The sequence below is a fragment of the Alligator mississippiensis genome, chromosome 2 (genome assembly GCF_030867095.1).
Source record: "Alligator mississippiensis isolate rAllMis1 chromosome 2, rAllMis1, whole genome shotgun sequence".
NCBI classification, from domain to species: Eukaryota; Metazoa; Chordata; order Crocodylia; family Alligatoridae; genus Alligator; species Alligator mississippiensis.
In genome coordinates, this window is record NC_081825.1 from 52397365 (window position 1) to 52418041 (window position 20677).

The 20677-nt window shown below is 40.2% G+C and overlaps 1 protein-coding gene across 9 annotated transcripts in view; it reads left to right on the forward strand.

Moving 5' to 3' along the window:
- Positions 1-20677, forward strand: part of LIMCH1 (LIM and calponin homology domains 1) — a 326420-nt gene that overhangs the window by 277583 nt on the left and 28160 nt on the right. For 7 of the 9 annotated variants that reach the window (XM_059721666.1, XM_059721667.1, XM_059721668.1 and 4 more), the window contains 5 exons: positions 3373-3609; positions 13551-13644; positions 16703-16872; positions 18258-18363; positions 20253-20281. In XM_059721666.1, the coding sequence (XP_059577649.1) occupies positions 3373-3609; positions 13551-13644; positions 16703-16872; positions 18258-18363; positions 20253-20281 (636 nt within the window). The remainder of the gene's footprint in view (positions 1-3372; positions 3610-13550; positions 13645-16702; positions 16873-18257; positions 18364-20252; positions 20282-20677) is intronic. The other 2 variants (XM_014594935.3, XM_019480970.2) reach the window with 1 other exon arrangement.

Here is a 20677-nt window from a genome sequence, read left to right on the forward strand (position 1 = left end):
CTCGCTCCCACTTTCGTGCATGGAGGGGCCTGGCCCATCCAGTACGCAGCTTTTGGGTGGGGTGGCGGCTACTACTACCTCTGCAGCTGCTGAGGGACTTGCTCAGGTTCCCCAGCATCCCACTTGCTCCAGGCACCAGGTAGGGAAGCGGCGGGAGTGGATGGAGGGGGTGTTGCAGCTGTGCAGGGGCAGGGAGCATGGGACTGGGGCTGGTGGCAGCATGGAACCTATGCCCAGGGGGCTACAGGACAGTGGATCTTGGGTGGGCAGGGAGTGGATGTGAGGGAGAGTGGGGGGCTGTGGGGACCTCCCGCACACTCCCACCCCATAGCCTCCCCCCCACCCCAATGGCACACAGCCCTTGTTGGCAGTGGCAGCAGCAGGTGGTGGGTGCTCAGGGCACTCATGGCCCACAGAGGCGCTGCCAGAAATCCAGAAAAAATCTAGATCTCAAGGAGACTGTAAGCCAAAATGGCTAAATATTTAGTGCTGGGAGACATTAATCAATATGAAGCTTCTGGGTGAAAAGTGACCTAAAATTCACAGGTCTTTTTTACTGGGGTAAATGATGGTTGAAATGAGACATCGTCCCATTTTGTGTCAATGTGAAAATGAATGCTTTTGGGTACCAACAACCTCTTCAGTTCTGAACTAGCTCCCATTTGAAATTAAGGGCAGTTCTTATGTACGTATACATATTTCAAGTGCTAACTGCAAGCTGCTCATGCTGACTTACTGGAATATAAAACTAGTAATTCCTGTTTCTTTTTTAATTAATTTAACCTCTGATTTTTACCATTCCTATTGAGTGACACCTGGATCTATCTTTGGTTGTTTTTCTAATTCTCATTCTTTTAGGGGGTTTTTGTCCATAAAATGAAAAAGGGGAAAAACAGTTATACATGGGCAAGCTCAGGGTTCAGTTGTTTACTTTAGGTGGGACCATGAAATCTATCTCAGTAAGAATTATGCCAGAAAGAATTAAGCCATACATTTTTTTTTTTACCCTGTTTAAAACACAGATCTATTTATGATACTTTTCTTTAATGACAATGTGTTGACTTGCTCCAGTTCAGGAGGAGAAAAGAATGTTTGTTTAACTCTGCAGCCAGAGCATCTGTTCTGATAATTCAAACATTTGCTTTCACTCCCTAATATAAACAGAGAAATGTCTTAGTCTAAACAGTGACATTTACAATGGATGGGTTTTAACTGTGCAGTATTTTTCTGGATTTTTTATTTTTTAAACTTTCATGACCTGTCTACTAGATAACACAACAGAGAATCCCAAGGGAGTTGTGGATTTGAGACTTGCCAATGTTTGTATTCAGGATTAAGTTTTGTGAGTAATGATGAGTTGGGTAGATGATGTGCTTAGGGAAAGTAGAGGAGTGTTTTTACCTTGAGCAATGATAAGAGTGTTTGAAATGCATGTGCATATTATCTGTGCACAAGCTTGCTTTGGCTCATTTAAGAGTCAGTTTTAAAATATGGCAGTCATCTTCAGGTCTTTCAGTTTGTGGTTCTCTGAATTGCCCTGTTGTATAGAGCAGACCCTTGACCAGTCATAGGAACAAGAAAAGTCAGGTGGATGAGCAGTTTGCTCTTGACTAGGAATTTGTTGTGTATAGCAAGCTGAACTTGTCATTAATGGGAAATTAAGTTGTCCATTACCAGTTGAATGGAGAAAGATGCATGGAAGAAGATAGTAAACTGTATGCAATTTACTTTAAAAGAATGTGCCAGTTTATTGCAAAGTCCTTTTCTCTGTTGTTTATATCCTCGCTGAATGTCCTTATGTCCTTTAAATCTGCAACCTAATGTTCCAAGGAATAGCTTAAGTCTGAACTTGTTCTTGCATGCATTGTTATTTATGCAGTACTTGTTGATTAGACATTTAAAAACATTTCATATGTCCTATATAACATCTCATATATGGCATCAGCCCAAGTAAGCTTTCTGCCAATAATTAATAGCCTGTTGCCAGAAATCAAACTTTCCCCTCAAAAATCTTTTTTCCATGGACACCCCTTTCTCCATGGAAGTTCCCTATAAAGACATGCAAAGCCCAACTAAGTTACCTTCCTTCAAAACTCTTTCCTTAAAATTAATCTCAGCTGCCAGATCTTTACCATCTCATCTACAGCTGTGAAATGTGTGTGCTGAAATGGCTACTGATTTCTTTAATTACAGTATCATGATATTGTTAGCCAGTGCTTTTCCTGTCTTTCTTTTGTATCCATCTGTTCTATATTACTGTATCTAGATTGTAAGCTCTTTGGAGCAAGTGTCTTTGTTTGCATGTATCGTGACTTGCTCTATGGGACTTTGGTCCAGGTTGGACTCTTTAGATACTATTGAGGATTCAGGTAGTGCTAATTTGATCCTCCTTCCCTAATTAATTGGCTCAGATTGAGAAGCTCCAAACTCTGGGCAAAGGGAATGTTGGCTTGAACCGAATAAATAGTAAAATAAATATGCAACTTTTTTCTAATGTTTCTTTTAAGATATACATAATACCTATTATATATCAGACCATTTGCCCTTCTACAAAAGTGTGGCCTGTTAGGACTTCTTGTTTCCTGTGCCATCGTTTGACTCTGGAAGGGGAGGAAGGTTGCTGGCTTCTTCTCATATTGTGATCAGTAAGACAACGAAACATTAAGCTAAGTCCTGCTGGTTTGGCTCCCTCAAACCAACTAAATTCCAGAGCACACAATGTACTAATATTGTGGTGAGCTGTCTGATTACATAGCAGTTCATCAGTATAATTAGTAACTGGTAAGCATCCTTGCTTCTCTTGATGCAAGACGAAACCAAAGTGTTTATTACAGTATGCTTTGAAGAGTAGTGCTTCAAATTTTGTTGGTAGTTTTAAAATGTAATATGAAGCCACCTTGCCAGGCCACTGTATCTGTTTAGAACTATTCCTATGATTGGGGGATTTTAGTACATTTAAACATTGACTTGCAATTATTATCCTTCTTAAGAGTTATATACTTGTTCTTTGTGCTTTTGTTCAAGCTTCCCCATGTATAGTCTGTTCTACCTGTCCCAACTCTACCCTGAACTACTACTCTAACTGTTATCCTCTTAAAAACTTGCTCTTGCTGTGACACCCTCAAAATGTGCTTATCACTCAATGGGAGAACAAAAGTATATAATCATTTTCTGGATTTTCTTATTTATCTTGTCCTCTAAGTGTCTGTATTTTGGTTGTAAATTATTTCTGGCAGGAACTGCCTCTAATTTTGTGTACTGAATAATACTAAATACATTACTAGTACTGTACAGATTATTTATTAATAAATACATGCCAACTTGATGTTTTCTGTTATTTCCTCAGCGTATTTATTTAACTGTGTTCTGCAGGTAGATGGAAAAGTCAGCATGAATGGGGAAACGTACAATGGAGTGGAAGAAGAGAAGGAAAAAGAATATACGACAGTAATGTTTGCCCCTTCGCCAAGTAAATCTCTCAAGTGTGAAGGTGTGGCCAGAGAGGACGGGCACCCTGTAGAGTTGAAGCAGGACATCACTAGCATTGAGCTCAGTTTACAGAGGCCTATCCCTCACAGGGCGCACAAAGAAACAACAGTAAGAGCAAAAGTGAATGCATCATCCTTACTTTCTCTGCCAGATTTCCTTCTCAATGCATTTCATCACTAAGTTAATGAAAACCAAGAGATTATATTTTGTTTTATCACAAGAGGATCAGCTCAGGTCAAAGAAATTATACTTTTTAAGTATTTGCTGCCATGGAAAGGTAGAGGATTCAAGAACTTTTTGCAGTTGGCTTCTTGCTTGGGATGTCATGTAACTGATATGCATGCTTCAGATGTGCTGGCACATTTCACTGGGTCCAAGTGAGAAATTGACTCTGTCCCAGCTATTGTACAGGTTTTATTCAGTCCTTCTACTGACGTTAGCTGATTAGATCAGCAACGTAATTGGAGTGTGTGAGCCATTATAATTGGTCTCAGTTTTCCACCTCCATACTAACAGATGTTAATATGCTGACAGTTTTAGCATTTAGATGTTCATTGTTCCATTATCAGGAAGTATTAGAAAAGGAGGCAAGTTATCAAAATACATGGGGTCACTGTGTTTCCTGGCCACCTTACTGTACAGACTTGCATTAATTTAACTTTTTATCCCTCTCACTGTCACTAGAGAGAGGCAGAAAAAACTGGAGCGCATCACAGCAGGACTCAAACCAAAACCAAACAAAAAACAAAGCAAGCACTCTTCCAGGAAAAAGAAACATGAAGGGAAAGTGGATTTGGGTCTTTCTTACTATGTAACAAAATACAATGTCAGAGATACAAAATAAATTACAAAAGCCAGGAATGATAATGAAGTTCCCTTTAATTCACAGGGTATTAGCTAGATAGGTAATTGTGCGAGTACTATTTCTAAGGATGTGTGACATTTTGCTGTTGCCCAAAGAATATAGGCTCATTCTTGGTAACAGACCTACTTCTTCTGGCATGCATGATGGGGGCTGCCAACCCCTGGTTTAGATTATGGTTGTATGGAATGGTTTGGATAGAGATGGTCCTGCCTCAGGCAAAGGGTTGGACTAGATGACCTGTGGAGCTCTCTTCAAGCCCTACTTCTCTGTGACTGTCATGGGACTGGTGTGGAGAAGAATAAGTGACAGTAGGAAGGTAGGGAGATGGCAGTGTAGAGGATGGTTGGGGAGTAGTAATGAAATGATCCTTACTTCAGAAGTAGGATAGGGTTGCAGTTGACTTTGAATACACAGTTGACTCTGCAGTTCTGGCAATTATAAAATAAGGAAAATAATCACAGAATTAACATGATAGGGAATCTTTGAGAGAATAAAATAGGCACCTACATGATACCATTTCTAGAGTTCTGACTCAGGATTTTGTGACCTCAGTTACATGATGGGATCAGCAGTGTTAATTGGATGATACCAACTATTATGATGAATTTTGGTTTTCCAGTTTCTAATAAACTAATGTTAGCATTCCTAGAGTATTTTTGTTTCCAGGAAAAAGAAACCAGATTAGTTTTAGAAAGCAGAGGCAGTATTATACAGGGAGAAGATCTCAATGCACTAAGCTTAAGACCCTTGTTTTCTGAGTGCACTTCTGGTCCTTTTGTTCATCTATGGAGTTTTTTTCAACAAGATATTTCTCTCTCTCTCTCTCTCTCTCTCTCTCTCCCCCTGTTTCCATTGCCACCAGGTAGCCTAGGTCTTTACTGTGATTGCATCAGGTTCTGTATACATTTCATTAAAAAAATAGTAGTGGCTTTGTATAGCTTTCTGGGTTATGAAGAAAAGTTTGACACATGAACCAAGCACAATCAATGTAATGATCCCTGTTACCTGCGCTAGCTTTTATAACCCCTATGTCCTTATGGCTTGCCTCTTAGCAGTGCCCCCTCTTCCCTCCCCCCCTTCCTTTTATATCCTATGTATTTAAATTTCAGCTTTCTATTTAGAACCCCTGCTCCCTGCAGGTCCATCCATAGCATCTGACAAGGTAAGCTGTTACTTACAAAATCATATGCGTCTCTGAATTAATTAGTCTCTAAGATGCTATTATGCCCTGCCTTTTCAATATAATGATCTAAGAAGATCCACAAGGAACTCCATGCCATGGTATTCCTGTGGCTCTGGGTTGCCTCTGACAATGAATGGCTGATCCTTGCAGTGATCTTGAATCACTAACCTAGGGAGTTCTGAATTGTTATTGACAGCACAACTTTGTGTACGTAGGTGAAAGTGCAGCTATGAAATCAAAATTTAAGAGTTGTGTATTTTTGCTTTAAATCTAACTACAAAGCTCAGTTGTAGCACAGGAAGGCATGGAGGAAGATTGCTGATGGGCTTACTTTGATAAAATATTGATAATAATGCATTAAGCTGTGAATGTATATAGATTCAAGGTTTTTTAAGATTCTTTTCTAGCTAATTGAATTGTTAGTAATGCAGTACTAAGACAGCAGCTCACTGCATCTTCCTCCTTGTTAGAAGATAAGTCATGTGGCATATTTTTTCCAAAGACAAAAGGGATTCCTCTTTCTACAGGTTTAACTCAGCATAAAATGCACTTAGTTTCTGCATCATGCAAACTAATAGTAAACCTCCTTATCTGATATTTGGCCCTGATTCCCTATTCCAGAGTTCAAGAAAAAGAAAAGTAACCAAGAGATGAAAGCCAAGTTTTCTAGAAATAGAATGGCAAAAGAATTGTCTGGACTTTCCTTTGGGATGGTTGAAAATAAAGAATATCAGTCAGAATTTTTTTTAAGCACTGAAATTATTTTATTTGCTTGCTTACCCTATTTTCCCCCAGTTTTCTAATTTCCAGTCAGATGATTTAGGGCTTTCTTTCCATTTCTTCCATATCCAGGTTTTGAATACAATTCACTGGAAACAGAACTTCTATTTGCCAGCGCTTTTTGTTGTGTTTCTAGTGGGATGGGATTTCTTTCTTATTATTCTGCTAATTTTATTTGTGTTGTCATCCTGTGTATAAGTGTGCCTGAATACCTGCACATGTAGGCATGGTGCATATTCACCTACCTGCTGTATATCATTTTATCTCTGGTCCTTCCCCTTTCTTGTTCTGTTTGCCTTATTGTTCTTCTTTCCTGTCACTCCTCTTTCCTTCTTATGATTGCTTCCTGCTGTTTCAGTTCGCTCATCAAATAGACTAGGCATATTTCAGTTCACTTGTCAGATAGATTATGCACCGTTTTCTAGACATATTTTTCTTTGCTTTGTGTAGTGTTGTAGTAAAGCAGTTCAGTTGGTCTCTGGTGTACTCTACACAAGTAGCAGATGTTGGATCAAGCTATACCACTTCATAGAGCAATATGATATGGGTTTTGTGAGGGTCGGGGGATCCCATTTGTGAGCTTACACAAATGTACCAACTTAGCCCCAGACATTATTCTTCCAACAGAAAGAGTAACAGGAAAAGGAGAGCTTACATTGTACTGATAACAACCAGCAATTGAAAACTTGTTTGGGGGTTGCACTGTTACTGCCCAAATATGGTTGTGTGGAATGGATTGTTGAAAGGTTTTGCAACAGTATTGCCTACAGTGGAGATGAACACAACTGAAGAGTACTAGAGAGGAACATTTTCAGGTATTTCTAGAGCAGTAGCGGACAGTATTTTTGGCAGGTATGCCACAAATTAGCCCCGCATCTTCCCTTAGTGCTACTCCAGTCCCCTTCCCTGCCCAATCTGATGCTCTGCTTTCTACTTCCTGTCCTATGCTTCCTTCCTGATCTGCCACTCTGCTTTCTACTTCCTGTTTTGTCTGCCACGGTGTTGCCTATACCTTCCCTGATCTCCTGTGTGCCAGGCACAAGTTCTTGGAGGCTCCAGGGTCTCGGAGTCACTCTAATTAAAGCACTGCCCCCTTCTTCTCCCAGAGCACGTGTAAAAGTGCTATAAAGTGTCACATAAAAAAAGTGTGATTATGCTAATGCGCAGTAAAATAGCCTACTGCTCAGTAAGCATCACTTAAAAACCATGCACATTCATTACTGCTCATTAAGGCAGCCTAATGTGTATTTTTTCGTACCTCATATTGGAAGTACTAAATTTTAATGCACATTAGAAAAAGCACCTTAATGCATGTGTAGACATGCCCAATGACATCATTATATTTAAAGCGTCTGTTCCATGACTCTCAATGAATGATTGACTTGCCTGTAGCTCTTGTTAAGACTTGACAATGAAAAACTAGGGGGGGGGGGAAATCCTGATCTAAATAGCAAGTCTCAAGAAAAAATCTGTTTGTCTTTTTTAATTAGTGAACTTTTTAACTTGTCAATTTCTTTTCATTCCTGCTTGGCGCATAGAGATGGGTTTTTTTTCATCCAAGTAATGCTCATTCTCTGTTAACTAAATTCAAGTTGTTGAACTCAGATTAAGGAATGCTGTTTCTGGAGGTAGAACCAATAATTGGACTACTTGCAGGAGAATGGCAATGAAATCCTGATTTGTATGATTTTAGGGCCAATATGAGGCCATACCTGTAGAATTTACAGAACTGACAGCTAGCCGTGGAGGGAAATGTGTGAAATAGAAACAGCAGAACAAAGTTAATTAGGTAGAAGGGAAGTGCCCCTGTAGGAATTTGGTCATGAAACTGGGGTTAATGCCTTATTTTAACAAGGAATCCAAGGTGGTCCTTATCAGGGGTGGATTAATGCATGAGCCCAGGGGCCCAGGCCCAGAGGCCTCTACCAATCAGGAGCTTTCTGGGGTGCCAGGAGCAGCATGGTCCAGGCGGGCGTCCTGGCTGTGGGCATTGGGGGCGGGCAGCATGCTCCTCCTCCCCTTCAGCCAGGCTAGGTGCAGGTGCAGACACAGGGCTCCCTGCAGGCTGCAGCAGCTTCCTGGGGCCATTTGGTGCCAGGAGGCCTCATGGATGGCCTTGCTCCTGCTCTCTGCTGTTTGCTGTCTGGTGTCTGCAGGTGGCCGCTGGGATGGGATGGGATGGGACAGTCCTGCCCTGCCCAGCCCAGGCCAGCAGAGAGATGGGCAGAAGGGCAGGTGGCAAGCTGGGGGCAAAGCTTGTGCCTCCCCCCAAGCTGGCCCCAGCTCTGACTCGTCCTGCAGCTATGGGGGACCGCAGCTCCAGCTGCATGACACACACTGGGCAGAGGGGCCAGGGCCAGGACTGCTTTCACTTCAGCAACACTCATGCCCCCAAGCTCACTCTGGACACACTGAGGAGGCCAGGCAGGCCTAGCTGCAGCTCCCTGGCGGGCAAAGATGGAACCTGCCCTCGCTTGGTGGGGGGCCTCCAATTGTCTGTTTGCCCAGTGCCCCAATAAATGTTAATCTGTCAGTGGTCCTTATCCACTAGTGATCAGGATTTTAGCTTTACATCATATGAGAAATTATACTTCCAGCAGATGGGGTCCTCTAGGACTGTTCTGTGTGAATTTAAATGTGTAGAAACTTTCCAGTCAGCTGCTGACCCATGCTGTCCCTTGGCTTTAATAGCTGATCTGACTACAACACTTACATGACTGCAGGCAAAAGAGTGGTGACAGTAGTGTTGCATTGCCATAATGTGCCACCATGCTTATGTCAGGGCCAGCTTATGTCACTGTTAGCTGCTCATTTTCAGAAGTCCAAACAAGTTGCTATGAGAAGCTTGTTTCAATTAAAATCCCAAATTATGTATGGTTTTAAGGTTTGACTAAATTCCCAGCATTCCATTGGGAAAATCATTATATGTTTAAAACTCATTGCAAGATGAAAGTATTTGAGCCAATATTAATCTTGTCAGTATTAATACATATGGCAGCAAATTCATTTTGTTACTGAAAATTCAATTCAGTAGAAGCCATTACTTCCTAATTTTCCCTGTTGTATTTATGTTGGCTTTAGCTGGATAGCTATGTCATAAGGTTCACTGAACTGTCGCTGTTGTTATTTTAGCTTGTTGTTAGGTGAAAGTAGAGGGCAGCAACTTATAGTGAGCCTGTGAAGCCATTTGATGTGGCCTGTGGATGTGGGGCTTCAGCAGCTGCATTGACCCAGTTCAAATCAGATGAAGGCAGGGACGCAGTGGGAAGGTGGGTGCTAGGACACAGGTGCCACCATCACCACTTTTCCCAGTGGCTGCACAATAGCAGAATGCAGCACCACTGCTTTTCCCTGTGGTGGGATAGGAAGAAGTGTTTGCAGCCAGCACTTTTCCCCCACAGCGGCAGTGGAGCCTCATCAGCAGTTGCTTTCCCATGCTGCTGTGGGGAAAAACAGCAGTGCTGAACGCTTTCCCTTTGCAGTCATGGGGGAAAGTGGTGGCAGTGGCTGGGTCTTACCTTTGTGCTCCAGACTGCCTCTGACCTGAAGCAGGTCAATCTAGCCCACAGCCTGGAAAGGTTGCTGACCCCTGGATAAAAGCAGTTTCAACTAATACATATGCATTAAAGATAAATAAATCTGTATTCTCATTTTTTTTCCATTTTGGGTCCTTCTAGTAGGTTAATTATATTCTCAGCTCAGTAATATTCTGTCCTAGATTTGGTTCTGAATTATCATTATTTTTTTCTTCTGTATTTTACAAACAGAAATCTGTTTGCCACAAGGGCAGGCTATTTGTATGTGATCTGTATGGTCATAATTAAGTGGGCACAGGCCCAAATCCTACTTAGCTAGGTACCAATATTATCTGTCAGAAAGAAAATGAATTCATTTATATTAGTCCCAAACTGGCATTCAATATCTGTACAACCAATCTTGCAAATCACTTCATGAAATGTATTATTTCAGATGGCGGAGCCCCTATGCTTTATTGCTGGTTCATTCATAATTAAACCAAAATATAAAATAACATTTCATCACTGACCACAACTTATTGAACTAAATATTAGGAATAACTGCTTCATTGTATGCATGTGAAAAGGAAGCATAAAAACAGTCTACCACACTGAACAAAATTCACTGGTCCTTGAGAGATCTACAGGGACAGAACCAGGGTACTACAAATCTGTTAGGATACATTTGCTGTTATATTAGCCTTTCTATTTCAACCTTTCTATCCACACCTCCCATGGAAGGATTTTTTCTAGGGAATTTGTACAAAATGGTTGCCCAGTAGCCCCTCCTCTTATGCATCCACAGTGAACTGCTCTGTACTGTCCTGTTCAGCTTTGAGGCTGTCCTGAATGGCAGCTCTTCCTCCTCAGCTACATTTGACTGAAGTTAAGATTTAAGAGATGCAGAGAGCTTCACTGGGGCCCTCCACACCTGGAAGATTTATCTATAAGTATGGATAAATATAATCGTCTCATTTATAAACATGAGTGACCATAAACATAAAGGCAAGCATAAATTCTCCAGAAAAATGTAATACCTTTCCAAAATATGCTATATGGAGCTCTCTTTATAGATGCAATTGGATATGCTAGCATATTTCAAGAGCATTTCCATTTCAGAAAAGTGACAAGATAAAGTAGTTTATGAAAAAAATGTCATATTTAAGAATACATGCACTTTTTAATAGAGATTAATGCAGATTATGTAGCAGAAAGGGAGGAGCATTATTTCTATTAGTATAATATTTCTAATACAGTGTACAGTGTATATATGAAAAGACTATGGTAATTTTATAAAATATTAAATTGTATGGAATCCCAAAGGGTGTCATAAATACAGGCTTTTTTTCTCCAGTGAACCTGACTACTAATGTTCTTTTTTAATCTTGCCACTTAATTAGCAATGATATTTAATTGCTCAGCAACTGAAAGGTGTTAAGTGTCATGAGCAGTTGGATAACTTCTGCATTATGTCATTGCAAAATTCAATTTTCCTGCACCAAGTAGCTCATTTTTATTCTCTATTTTAAAACAGCTACCATAATGTCTCTTAATATCTTGCTCAGAATGAAGAGATCTTTTCTGTCACCAAAATGTGCCTCTTACTTAAATATAGTGATTATGGGCAGAGCTAGCAGTGACACTTTTGACTGCAGAATACTTTTTGTTATAAGACCGTGTTTTCCATTGCTTAATACGTTGCCAAGGTTTAATAATTCCATTTGAAAATGTTTGTGCTGGGTGCCTGTCTCAAACTGAAATAATTTTGGAAGGTTTCAGTTAATGGCTACTGCCAATCCATATTCCATTACCTTAACTGGTGGAGGTCTGTGCTTTGTCTCTAAAGGTTTAACTTTGCCAGTGAGCCATATTGTGGCGGTTCAGTTGCCCTGCATATATTTAGACCCTAGGGGAGCTGCCAGATTCAGGTGGCTTTTGTGAGGAAGGAGGATTCAAAATCTACCCTTAAAATAGGACAGTGAAGTTAGAGGAAGTGACCAGGCTACTGCCCCATGGGCTGTCACTATTCAAGATGCAGAACTGCCCAGTTATGCCTCTGCTTCTTTACACGAGAATCCCATGAGAATCCTTCTCAAAGTTTCCTCGTGCAGCTTTCTAATTAGAGTACATAATAGACAAGTACCCCTGTTCAGGAAGATGGCTTTTGAAGTGATCTGGATTATTGGCTTATGGTTTTATCATATCTTTTCAAAGTATTTTTTAACTTTTGAAACTGATCATGTGCAATTCCAGTGAGGGAACAGAGGATTTGCACAGTGTAGGGATAAATAAAATGCTTTAGTCTTTGCCTTTTTTAAAATCGGACATTTTGGCAAATTCATTAACAACCCTCAAATGCTTTCATAGATTTTATAGATTTCATAGACATTAGGGCTGGAAGGGACCTTGGAAGATCATCGAGTCCAGCCCCCTGCCCAAAGGGCAGGAAGTCAGCTGGGGTCATAGGATCCCAGCAAGATAAGCATACAGTTTGCTCTTGAAGGTGTTCAATGTAGGCGCTTGAATCACCTCCGGTGGTAGGCTGTTCCAGACCTTGGGAGCTTGGACAGTAAAGAAATTCTTCCTTATGTCCAGCCTGAAACAGTCTTGTAGTAGTTTATGACTGTTTGACCTAGTCATCATCCCTAGGGGCGCTCTGGTGAACAAACGTTCCCCCAGATACTGGTGGTCACCCCGATAAACTTATAGGTGACCATCAGATCACCCCTGAGCCTGCGCTTTTCCAGGCTAAAGAGCCCCAGGGCTCTCAGCCTGTCATCGTAGGGTCTGCTTCCCTGACCTCTGATCATGCGTGTGGCTCTTCTCTGGACTCTCTCAAACTTCTCCGCATCCTTTTTGAATTGTGGAGCCCAAAACTGGATGCAGTACTCCAGCTGCGGCCTCGCCAAGGCCGAGTACAAGGGGAGAATGACATCCCGGGATTTGCTTGAGAAGCATCTATGGATGCAAGCCAGCGTGTTGGTTGCTTTACTAGCCGCAGCATCGCATTGCAGGCTCATGTTCATCTTGTGGTCAATGATGACCCCCCAGTCTCTTTCTTCCATAGTGCTAGCCAACATAGCACTGCCGAGCCTATAAGGATGCTGCGGGTTTTTCTTCCCAAGGTGGAGAACCTTGCATTTATCGGCGTTGAACACCATCAGATTCTTGTCCGCCCACTTGCTGAGCCTGTCCAGGTCAGCCTGGATCAGCTTTGAGCAGGGGTTGAACTAGATGACTTTCTTAAGCCCATTCCAACTCTGCTTTTCTGTGATTCTATAATAGGAGGTAGGTTACTCTAGATACATTAGCTAGAAAAGTATAAAATTTAACTTAGTCAAATCCTTTACATCCTAGTAAGACGTAAATTAGTAAGCATTACAAAAATAGAATGAAATGTACATTCTTCTCCAACTCTAGATATTCTCTATTTTTTATTTCATTTGTTTAGGCTACACCAAAGTTAATATAAACAATAATAGATGGTGATGAACATTTAGAAGATGCATGCTTAGGAGAGGAAGTGACGGCTTAATAACTCAAAATTAAAGTAGCACATGCTGTTCATGTGTTCAGTCTCCAGTGGTTTGTTTCCAGCTGGACTCAAAGAAGTGTCATTTGAATGCATTACAAAGAGGAAGAAAGTACTGTCCTATAGAAACAAATACTTTTTGCCAGCTTTTTTATTTCTTTGAAACACTGCAATTGTTCTCTGCAGGCCTCCTTAATAGAAGAAACTGAACCAGCCAACCAAAAATGTGAAACTGATTCTGGAAGGCCAGAAATCATGAATCTAGAGAATACTTCACCAGGTTTGTTGCTGCAAAACTGCTTTTGTATGGTGACATCTCTTTCAGTTCCATTGTGTTGTGCATTTCTGTTACCGAAGTGGTCAAGATAAGTGTCTTCACAGTGACATCTAGAGGTATCGTGAGAAAATGCAAAGATTATATTTGGTTTAGATTATATTGTTTTCAAATTTGCCTGATGCCTTTTATGTCTGTAACTTATTTATATGAATGATCAGCATGGACGTGCAGTATCTAAAACCATGGAAAACTAAAATTAGTAGTAATGCAATAACGATTCCAGTTTAAAAAAAATAGATGTATGTTCAAGTCATTGAAAAATTAAAAAGGGAATATTTAGAAACTTTTGAAGCCAGTTTTGTCAGGGGTGTATAAACAGAAGTATATAGAATCAATAGTGTTCCATGGACTACTGACCTTACTTTATGACCTGACATATGATTCCTTATCAGGAAAAAGTAAAATGCTTGTAAAATTGATTTTATTTCAGTGTAGGTTAAAATTAATTTAAAAGTTACAATGCTATTTTCCCTCAGTCTGTTTTCTTAAAAAAAAAAAAAAAAGACATTTGAGCATCTTCTGTTTACTGCTACTTCATAATAAAATGATGTTCCAAGTTTTAAAATGTGCCTATCAATTTATCTCTGTACATATAGATAAAAAAATATGAGATGCTTGTCAGCAATTAGAGTATAATTATATGACTCCCATACTTCAGGCAAAAAGAAAGCCTTATTCTTTAAACATATTTTTAGAGATGGATTTTTAAAAATGAAATATTTATTTTAAAACTGGCCTATTAACTTCTATTTTTAACTTGAATTTAACACCTGTTATATGAACCATAGAAATTGCCTCCTTGAAAGAGTGTCTTTATTTGATTTGGGGGGGGGAGTTTACAAAATCTGGCATTTTAAATTCAAGGATGTTTTATATGCAAAGGGATATGGTACTAGAGCTTTTTCACCATATCCTAAGAGTTAGCAGTTTAGAGCTCCAATTGAAGAATCATGTTTTGCCCTCCCTTGAAAACCCTCTGCCTCCAGCTCCTGTATTTTGCAATTCAGGGACTGTGAGTTAGTGCTTATTTGATCTTTTCAGCTGCTTTGGCCATACAAAGGGAGGGAAAGAGCAAGACCAATGTTTCAGTTAAGTAAACCACAGGATGGTAGTAGGTTATAAGTAAATATTGACATCTTTAATTGCATCAGCAGCCCTCCTGAAGTCTGCAGTGCACTGGAGCAAGCTCCAATAACTGCGCAAACAGAAAGCCCATTTCCGTTGTGGAAGAAATCAAACTTCGCGTTCTGGTTGTATTAGAATTGGCACAGCCATCGAGGTTTATTTAAAGCTATACAAGTGATCGCAAGGAGGGTTCTCAAAGGAACTCTGACCTCTACAAGTTTACAAGCTTATTTATACTTTAGACAGCAAGAAAAGATGCAGGGTTCAGACAAAGCAACTTTGAGAGAAACAGAAAGATGTTGATCATTTGTTTGTCACACGTAAGCAGTTTACTTATTCAGGAAAGAAAACACTGTGTTTTGGGAACAGTTATCAGGTTCTGGTTCAGCGGAAAGGAGGAGGCTAACATCTGCACACAGACAAAACAAGGCATGAAGGTTTTTCCTTATCTTAGAACATTTTGAAACGCATAGCATCAGCATCTTTTTTTCTTCTCTTTCTCTCTCTTCTGAGTCCAGTAAGAGGCCTGGTTAAACTTATTTCTGTGCGGGCCGGGAGCAATCCGGGGCCCTTTTCTTGCGCCGCGGGCTGTGGCCAGCAGCCCGGACACGCTGGGTCGGAGAAAGCAGGCGACACGCTAGAATTAGGCACGGACGCTTAGTGGTTGATTCAAGATTGTTTACTTACACCGTAGATGGTCGCGGTGTAGGCTGGACAGTTTCCCAGGTAAAGCTCCACTTAAATCCCTATGTTAAGGACTCGGACAAAACTCTGACTCACATGAAGTTGTCGAGGCTCCGTGGAACTTTTTGCGCACAGGGAAGAGGGATACGTCAAGGATTGCGCTTGGCGACGGGGAGAGGCTAGAGGCTGATCAGACCCCTGTTGCCTTCTTGATATTCACGCTGGGTCCAATAGGCTCCACAGCGCTTAGAGATCTTCACGAGACGTGAAGTCTCCTCCTCCTGATGTTCGTGGAGTCCTCCAACTTGGGCAGAAACCACTCAAGCCTCTTATATGGCCAGCAAGCCAATCGCTAGCCGCCACGTGGGAATAATTTAGAAACAACCAATAGTGGGGGGTCGAATTTAAATACAAATGGCGGGAACTCCTTACAACGTGCATTTCTATGCTGCAAAGAAGAAATGCACCCTGCAAAGAAAGCTTCAAACGGCGGGAAAATAATTCAGCGGTGCCAAAGCACACACAAACAAAAATCACACCCTTGGGTTGTGACAATTTCCACACTGTACTAGCAGAAGTTTTCAGTAGTAATCCAGTGAAATGTGTAGTTAGCCAGTCTAGAGGTCACAAAGGTCAAGTGTAACTGCCAAAGTCCACATATGAGAGAAAGATAGTGATACCAAGTATAATAGAAAAAAATGTTAAGACTTTGGGAGTGATATTCAAAATGATGTGCTGCCTTGCGGGATAAGCAACATCTCCCTGCTGTACTCCCTACATCCTTTACCCAAACTACAAGCATCGAGTTTGCCTTATGGGAAATGAGCTTCAGCCATCATATTCCCATCTGTTCACGTCTGTCTCTGAGCAAAGCACTTGAAACCAAAGACAGTGCACTATCTTGTTTTAGTAGAAAAATAGGGAGACCTGGAGTGACATCCACTCCTCATAGAGAGACTGGTGGCATTGCAGTATTAACTTCCTTATTTGAAGGAATAAGTTCTGTTTGACCTGACAAGATCGTTTAATCACCAGTGATCAAGTGTTGGGTCCACCTACATAGTCAGTGTGATTTAAATGGAGGGTTCCAGTTGAATTTTGTCTTAACTCGGCAGTGTTTATATAATGGGATTTTCTTCTAATTTTTTTTAATTTCAGAAGTAAATATTTGTGATTCCTGTGTGTGTATTAGGTTCAGACCATAATCAATTCAAGGCAACTGTTACTTGTGCCAGCCCTGCTCTTATCAATGTGGAGTTTCCTCCTCCTACCCAGTCTGAAGATGCTGCTTCGAAAGATAAAGACCTGAAGAAACCCAAGAGAGAACAACAGAAAGAAGCAGAAGACCTGGTCACACAGGAGGTACAGAAGACCATTATGGAGAGAGAAGGGTAGAGAAGGACCTGACAGGCAATGCTTTCAGTGTGCTAACAATCTTAATGTTATCTAATAACAAAGTTAGGAGTTTGTTCATTGAAAGTCTACTTTCAGTAATCCAAAAACAAGATTTTAGACTGTTCTTGAGCACCTGAAAGTAAAAAACTTTATTTAAAAAACCAAAGGGCAAGTCTTGCAAAGGGTGAATATACTCACTGTTGTGAATCTTCCGTAGCTTATATGACTGGCATAAGAGATGTTATGCCTGTGGAAAATAGATAGTGTAGCTTTACCACACCCACTTCTTTCTCTAAATTCAGTGCGTGTGCCAGATTTGCAGGATACAACTCTTACAGGCAGACTCTGCTACCTTTTATAATAGCAGAGTCCCTTTCCAGAAAGAATCCTCCACCTAAGGAGCAGAGTGGAGAATTTGATCCATGGACCTTATGTTTCTAGGTCTCTGCCACATGCTACATGTATTATGCAATTAACTGGTTAATTGCACAATACCTTTAGACCAGCCACACATGCAAAGTAATTAGCATGTCATAAAGATGTTTAGAAAAGAGCCAACTAGCTACAAAGTTAGTGCTTGAAAATGTGTAACAACTGTATAGCTGGTTTTTATCGAGGTCTAATTTGAACATGTGGCAGGGCTCTAAGAGGAGGGAAACCAGTGTGTGCAAAGTATGTAAATGGAGAAGCTTGCTTTTAAAACTGTCTTGAAATGTGGAGTGACTACATATAGCTGAAGTGATAGTTGGCTTTGTGCTGAGGAAATGTACATCTATGTCAGTCCTCGAATAGTACGGTTAAACCCAGATGCTTTGCAGAGTTAAGTCCCTACCTCCCTGCAAAGATGACTGTTTGCAAATTAACTGGGGGTTTACCTAGCCACAACAAACTGCTGCACAGGACTGCTGAGGTGCTTTAGCTTTTTGCCACAGCTTTTTATTTCAAAGGGTGCTGCTTCTTCAAGCAGTTGTATGGGATCATTAAGTTGCTCCAAATGAGTGGAGAAGCAATGCGGTTAGAAGTAAAAACAACTGAGTGTTTCTCCTTAATTTGGCAACCTGCTATGGATTAATTGTTTTGAGAGCCATTCCAATTAAAATTATTTGGGTTCCACTGTGGCAACTTTAATATCCAGAAGACTTCTAGTATCATATGGGAGGCAGTAAAGAACCAAAAAAAGGTCTCCATAATTTAAATAGAACATTGCTTTGGTGCAAGTTTTGTAATGTTTGTTTTTCTCCTCAGTCTTAATAAAAAAAAAAATAAGCTAAAAGATTTCATGTGGTGGAACTAGACATTCATCACATGCATGATATTTATACATTGTTGTCCATTCCTAAATGTTTGGACAGATGGGGAAGCCAAAGACTCTAATACAAGAAGGAAGTATCGTATTTCCATTTTTGAAGAAATTGCCTGAGACTAGCCAAGCTACTTTGCAGAATTCTGAGCAACAAGGTAAGCAAAAGAAAAGAGTATTTTTGTAGCTGCATAGAATGAAATTGGGCAGTAATTGAAAACTCGCTAGAGGGTAAAAAGGAAAATAACCTTATGTTGGATCTACAAATAAAATATAGGTCCTTTGAGCTAGAGTTTTTCAAAGGGAAATTATCATTTTTCAAGTTACACCTGAACAAGTACTGTTAGGGCAGTGTTCTGTGGGCACTGTCAGTAATCTTAACTACAACCTCAAAAATATGGCACACATGAGGAAGTCCAGCATGGTGTTATCTAATGAATCTAATTTATATATAGCTGATATTAAGTTAAAAGGTCTGATATGTTCAAGGCTATTATGTTTTACCAGTACTGCTGCTTCAAGCTGAGGAATATGGCTTAGTAATTTGTTTTCATGGCAATTACATTTTTTGGAGCTAAATTCTGTTCTTAGCTGTTCATATGCATCTGTCCTTACAGCTAACATGTGCCATGTATGTGCACAGAAACTAGAATAGAAACTAAAATTTATAAGACTTGGGAGATACTTCAGAAATGAAGTAACTCAAGTGTTTACTAAACAAGAAAGCAGTCCAGAAATCATGTAGGTGACTGGAGATATTTTTTATTCTTTCAGTTATGCTGAAATGCTTGATTTGCTCTAGTGCACACAGAATGGTGCTGAAAGTCACCATGCAAAAAAAAATGAGAGAGTGAAAACCTAACAAACACTTTGAATTAAGAAAAGAGATTCAGGAGCAGACTTCCTTAATTACGTTCTAATGTGTTAGAGGTGTGTTGGGTAAAATTAGATGAAGTATATCCCAACAATGACTTTTAATTCTACTCCAATTTAGCTGGAAACCCTCTTAATGAGGATGATTCTGCTTTGAGCGGGAGGTTAGACTAGATGACCCCTTGAGGTCCCTTCCAATCCTAATTTTTTATGAAGTTATTTCATTGGGAAACAGACTTTAACCTAGCTGTAACCAGCCTTTTAAGTGATTCATTTTATTAAAAAGCCCTTCTGTCACTTAAGTGAGTTCACATCTCGAAGGTGGACAATTTTCTTTTCACAGTGTTGTTTCTTGTTTCTATTTTGCCGCCCGCTCTAGAATCACCTACCTGTGCCAGTGTTCCGCTTAAGGTTCGGAACTCCTGGCGACGCTCACAGTTTTTCTCCCGGTCAGGTAAATGATGCACGGAGAGTAGCTGCAACCTTTCTGCTGCCCTGAGTAGTAGGTGTCTTAAAATGTGGGCGGGGTAAAAGCTAATGGTCACTGGTACTTATTTCCACTTTCTGCTTCCATAGAAAGTGCCTCTCCCTCATGTACAGCTGGAAAAGAGCTGTTAAACTATACATGAATGTAATACTTTAGTTTCAGATACCAAAAGAATATCATTTGCCTTTATATGTTTTCCTTTGCATCTGTTTTTTTTAACAGTTTATTTCAAAGGCATTGGTTCTCTTGGTAACTGTGGTTCTTGAGTAGTGTATAATTTTGTTGCCTCTTCCTTGGCTCTGCTTTTTTTTCCCCCACATTAAATAGCAAAAGATAAAAGTAAATTAAATCTGATAACACTCTATATCCGAGCACTGCTAATGCCTGTGGCCACAAAGTAGCTGCCATTAGCTAGTGATAGATTAGATCCTGATCTTGATGCGCTGCTCATTTCTAGGCATATCAGAAATACTTTTGCTGGTGAAGGGTGCAGGGTCTACTTTTCTGATCTATTTTATCACATATTTTCTTTGCAATTGCTTGTGGGGCAAGTCTTGTTATTAAATTGGCCTGAAGCCTTGTATCTTTTTCTGCAGATATGTTTTGATCCTTAGCTCACATTAAGAAAAGGTATATTTAAGGGTTTTAATATTTTGAGGAGTTAATTTTAGTTTTTATGTCTTTCAGATTATTTTGGTAATGGAGACAAATCAAATGTAAGTAGTTTTTTCGTTATTCTGAATGTCAGAATATTAGTATAATCAGTATAAGAGGCAAGGATTTTTGTGAGTGATATATTTTAGTTGACCATCTGCATTTCTGCGATAGATTTAGATAAGCTTTTGCATGCAGGGCATTCTTTTTCAGCATATGTTCAGTATAGAGATTTGCACTGGAAGTTTTTAAGAGGAGGGTGAATAAACATCTCCCAGGCTTCTCTCTGGTTTAGGTACAATAAAACCTGCATCTGTGTCAGGGATATTGGATTAGACTCTTAATCGTAAGGCCCTTTCCAGCCCTATGATTTTGTTATTATGGTTACAACTAAAGCAAAGGTAACTCTTTCTGTAAACCATCTCAAAGTACTCTCAAGTAGGAATGATGAAACTCAG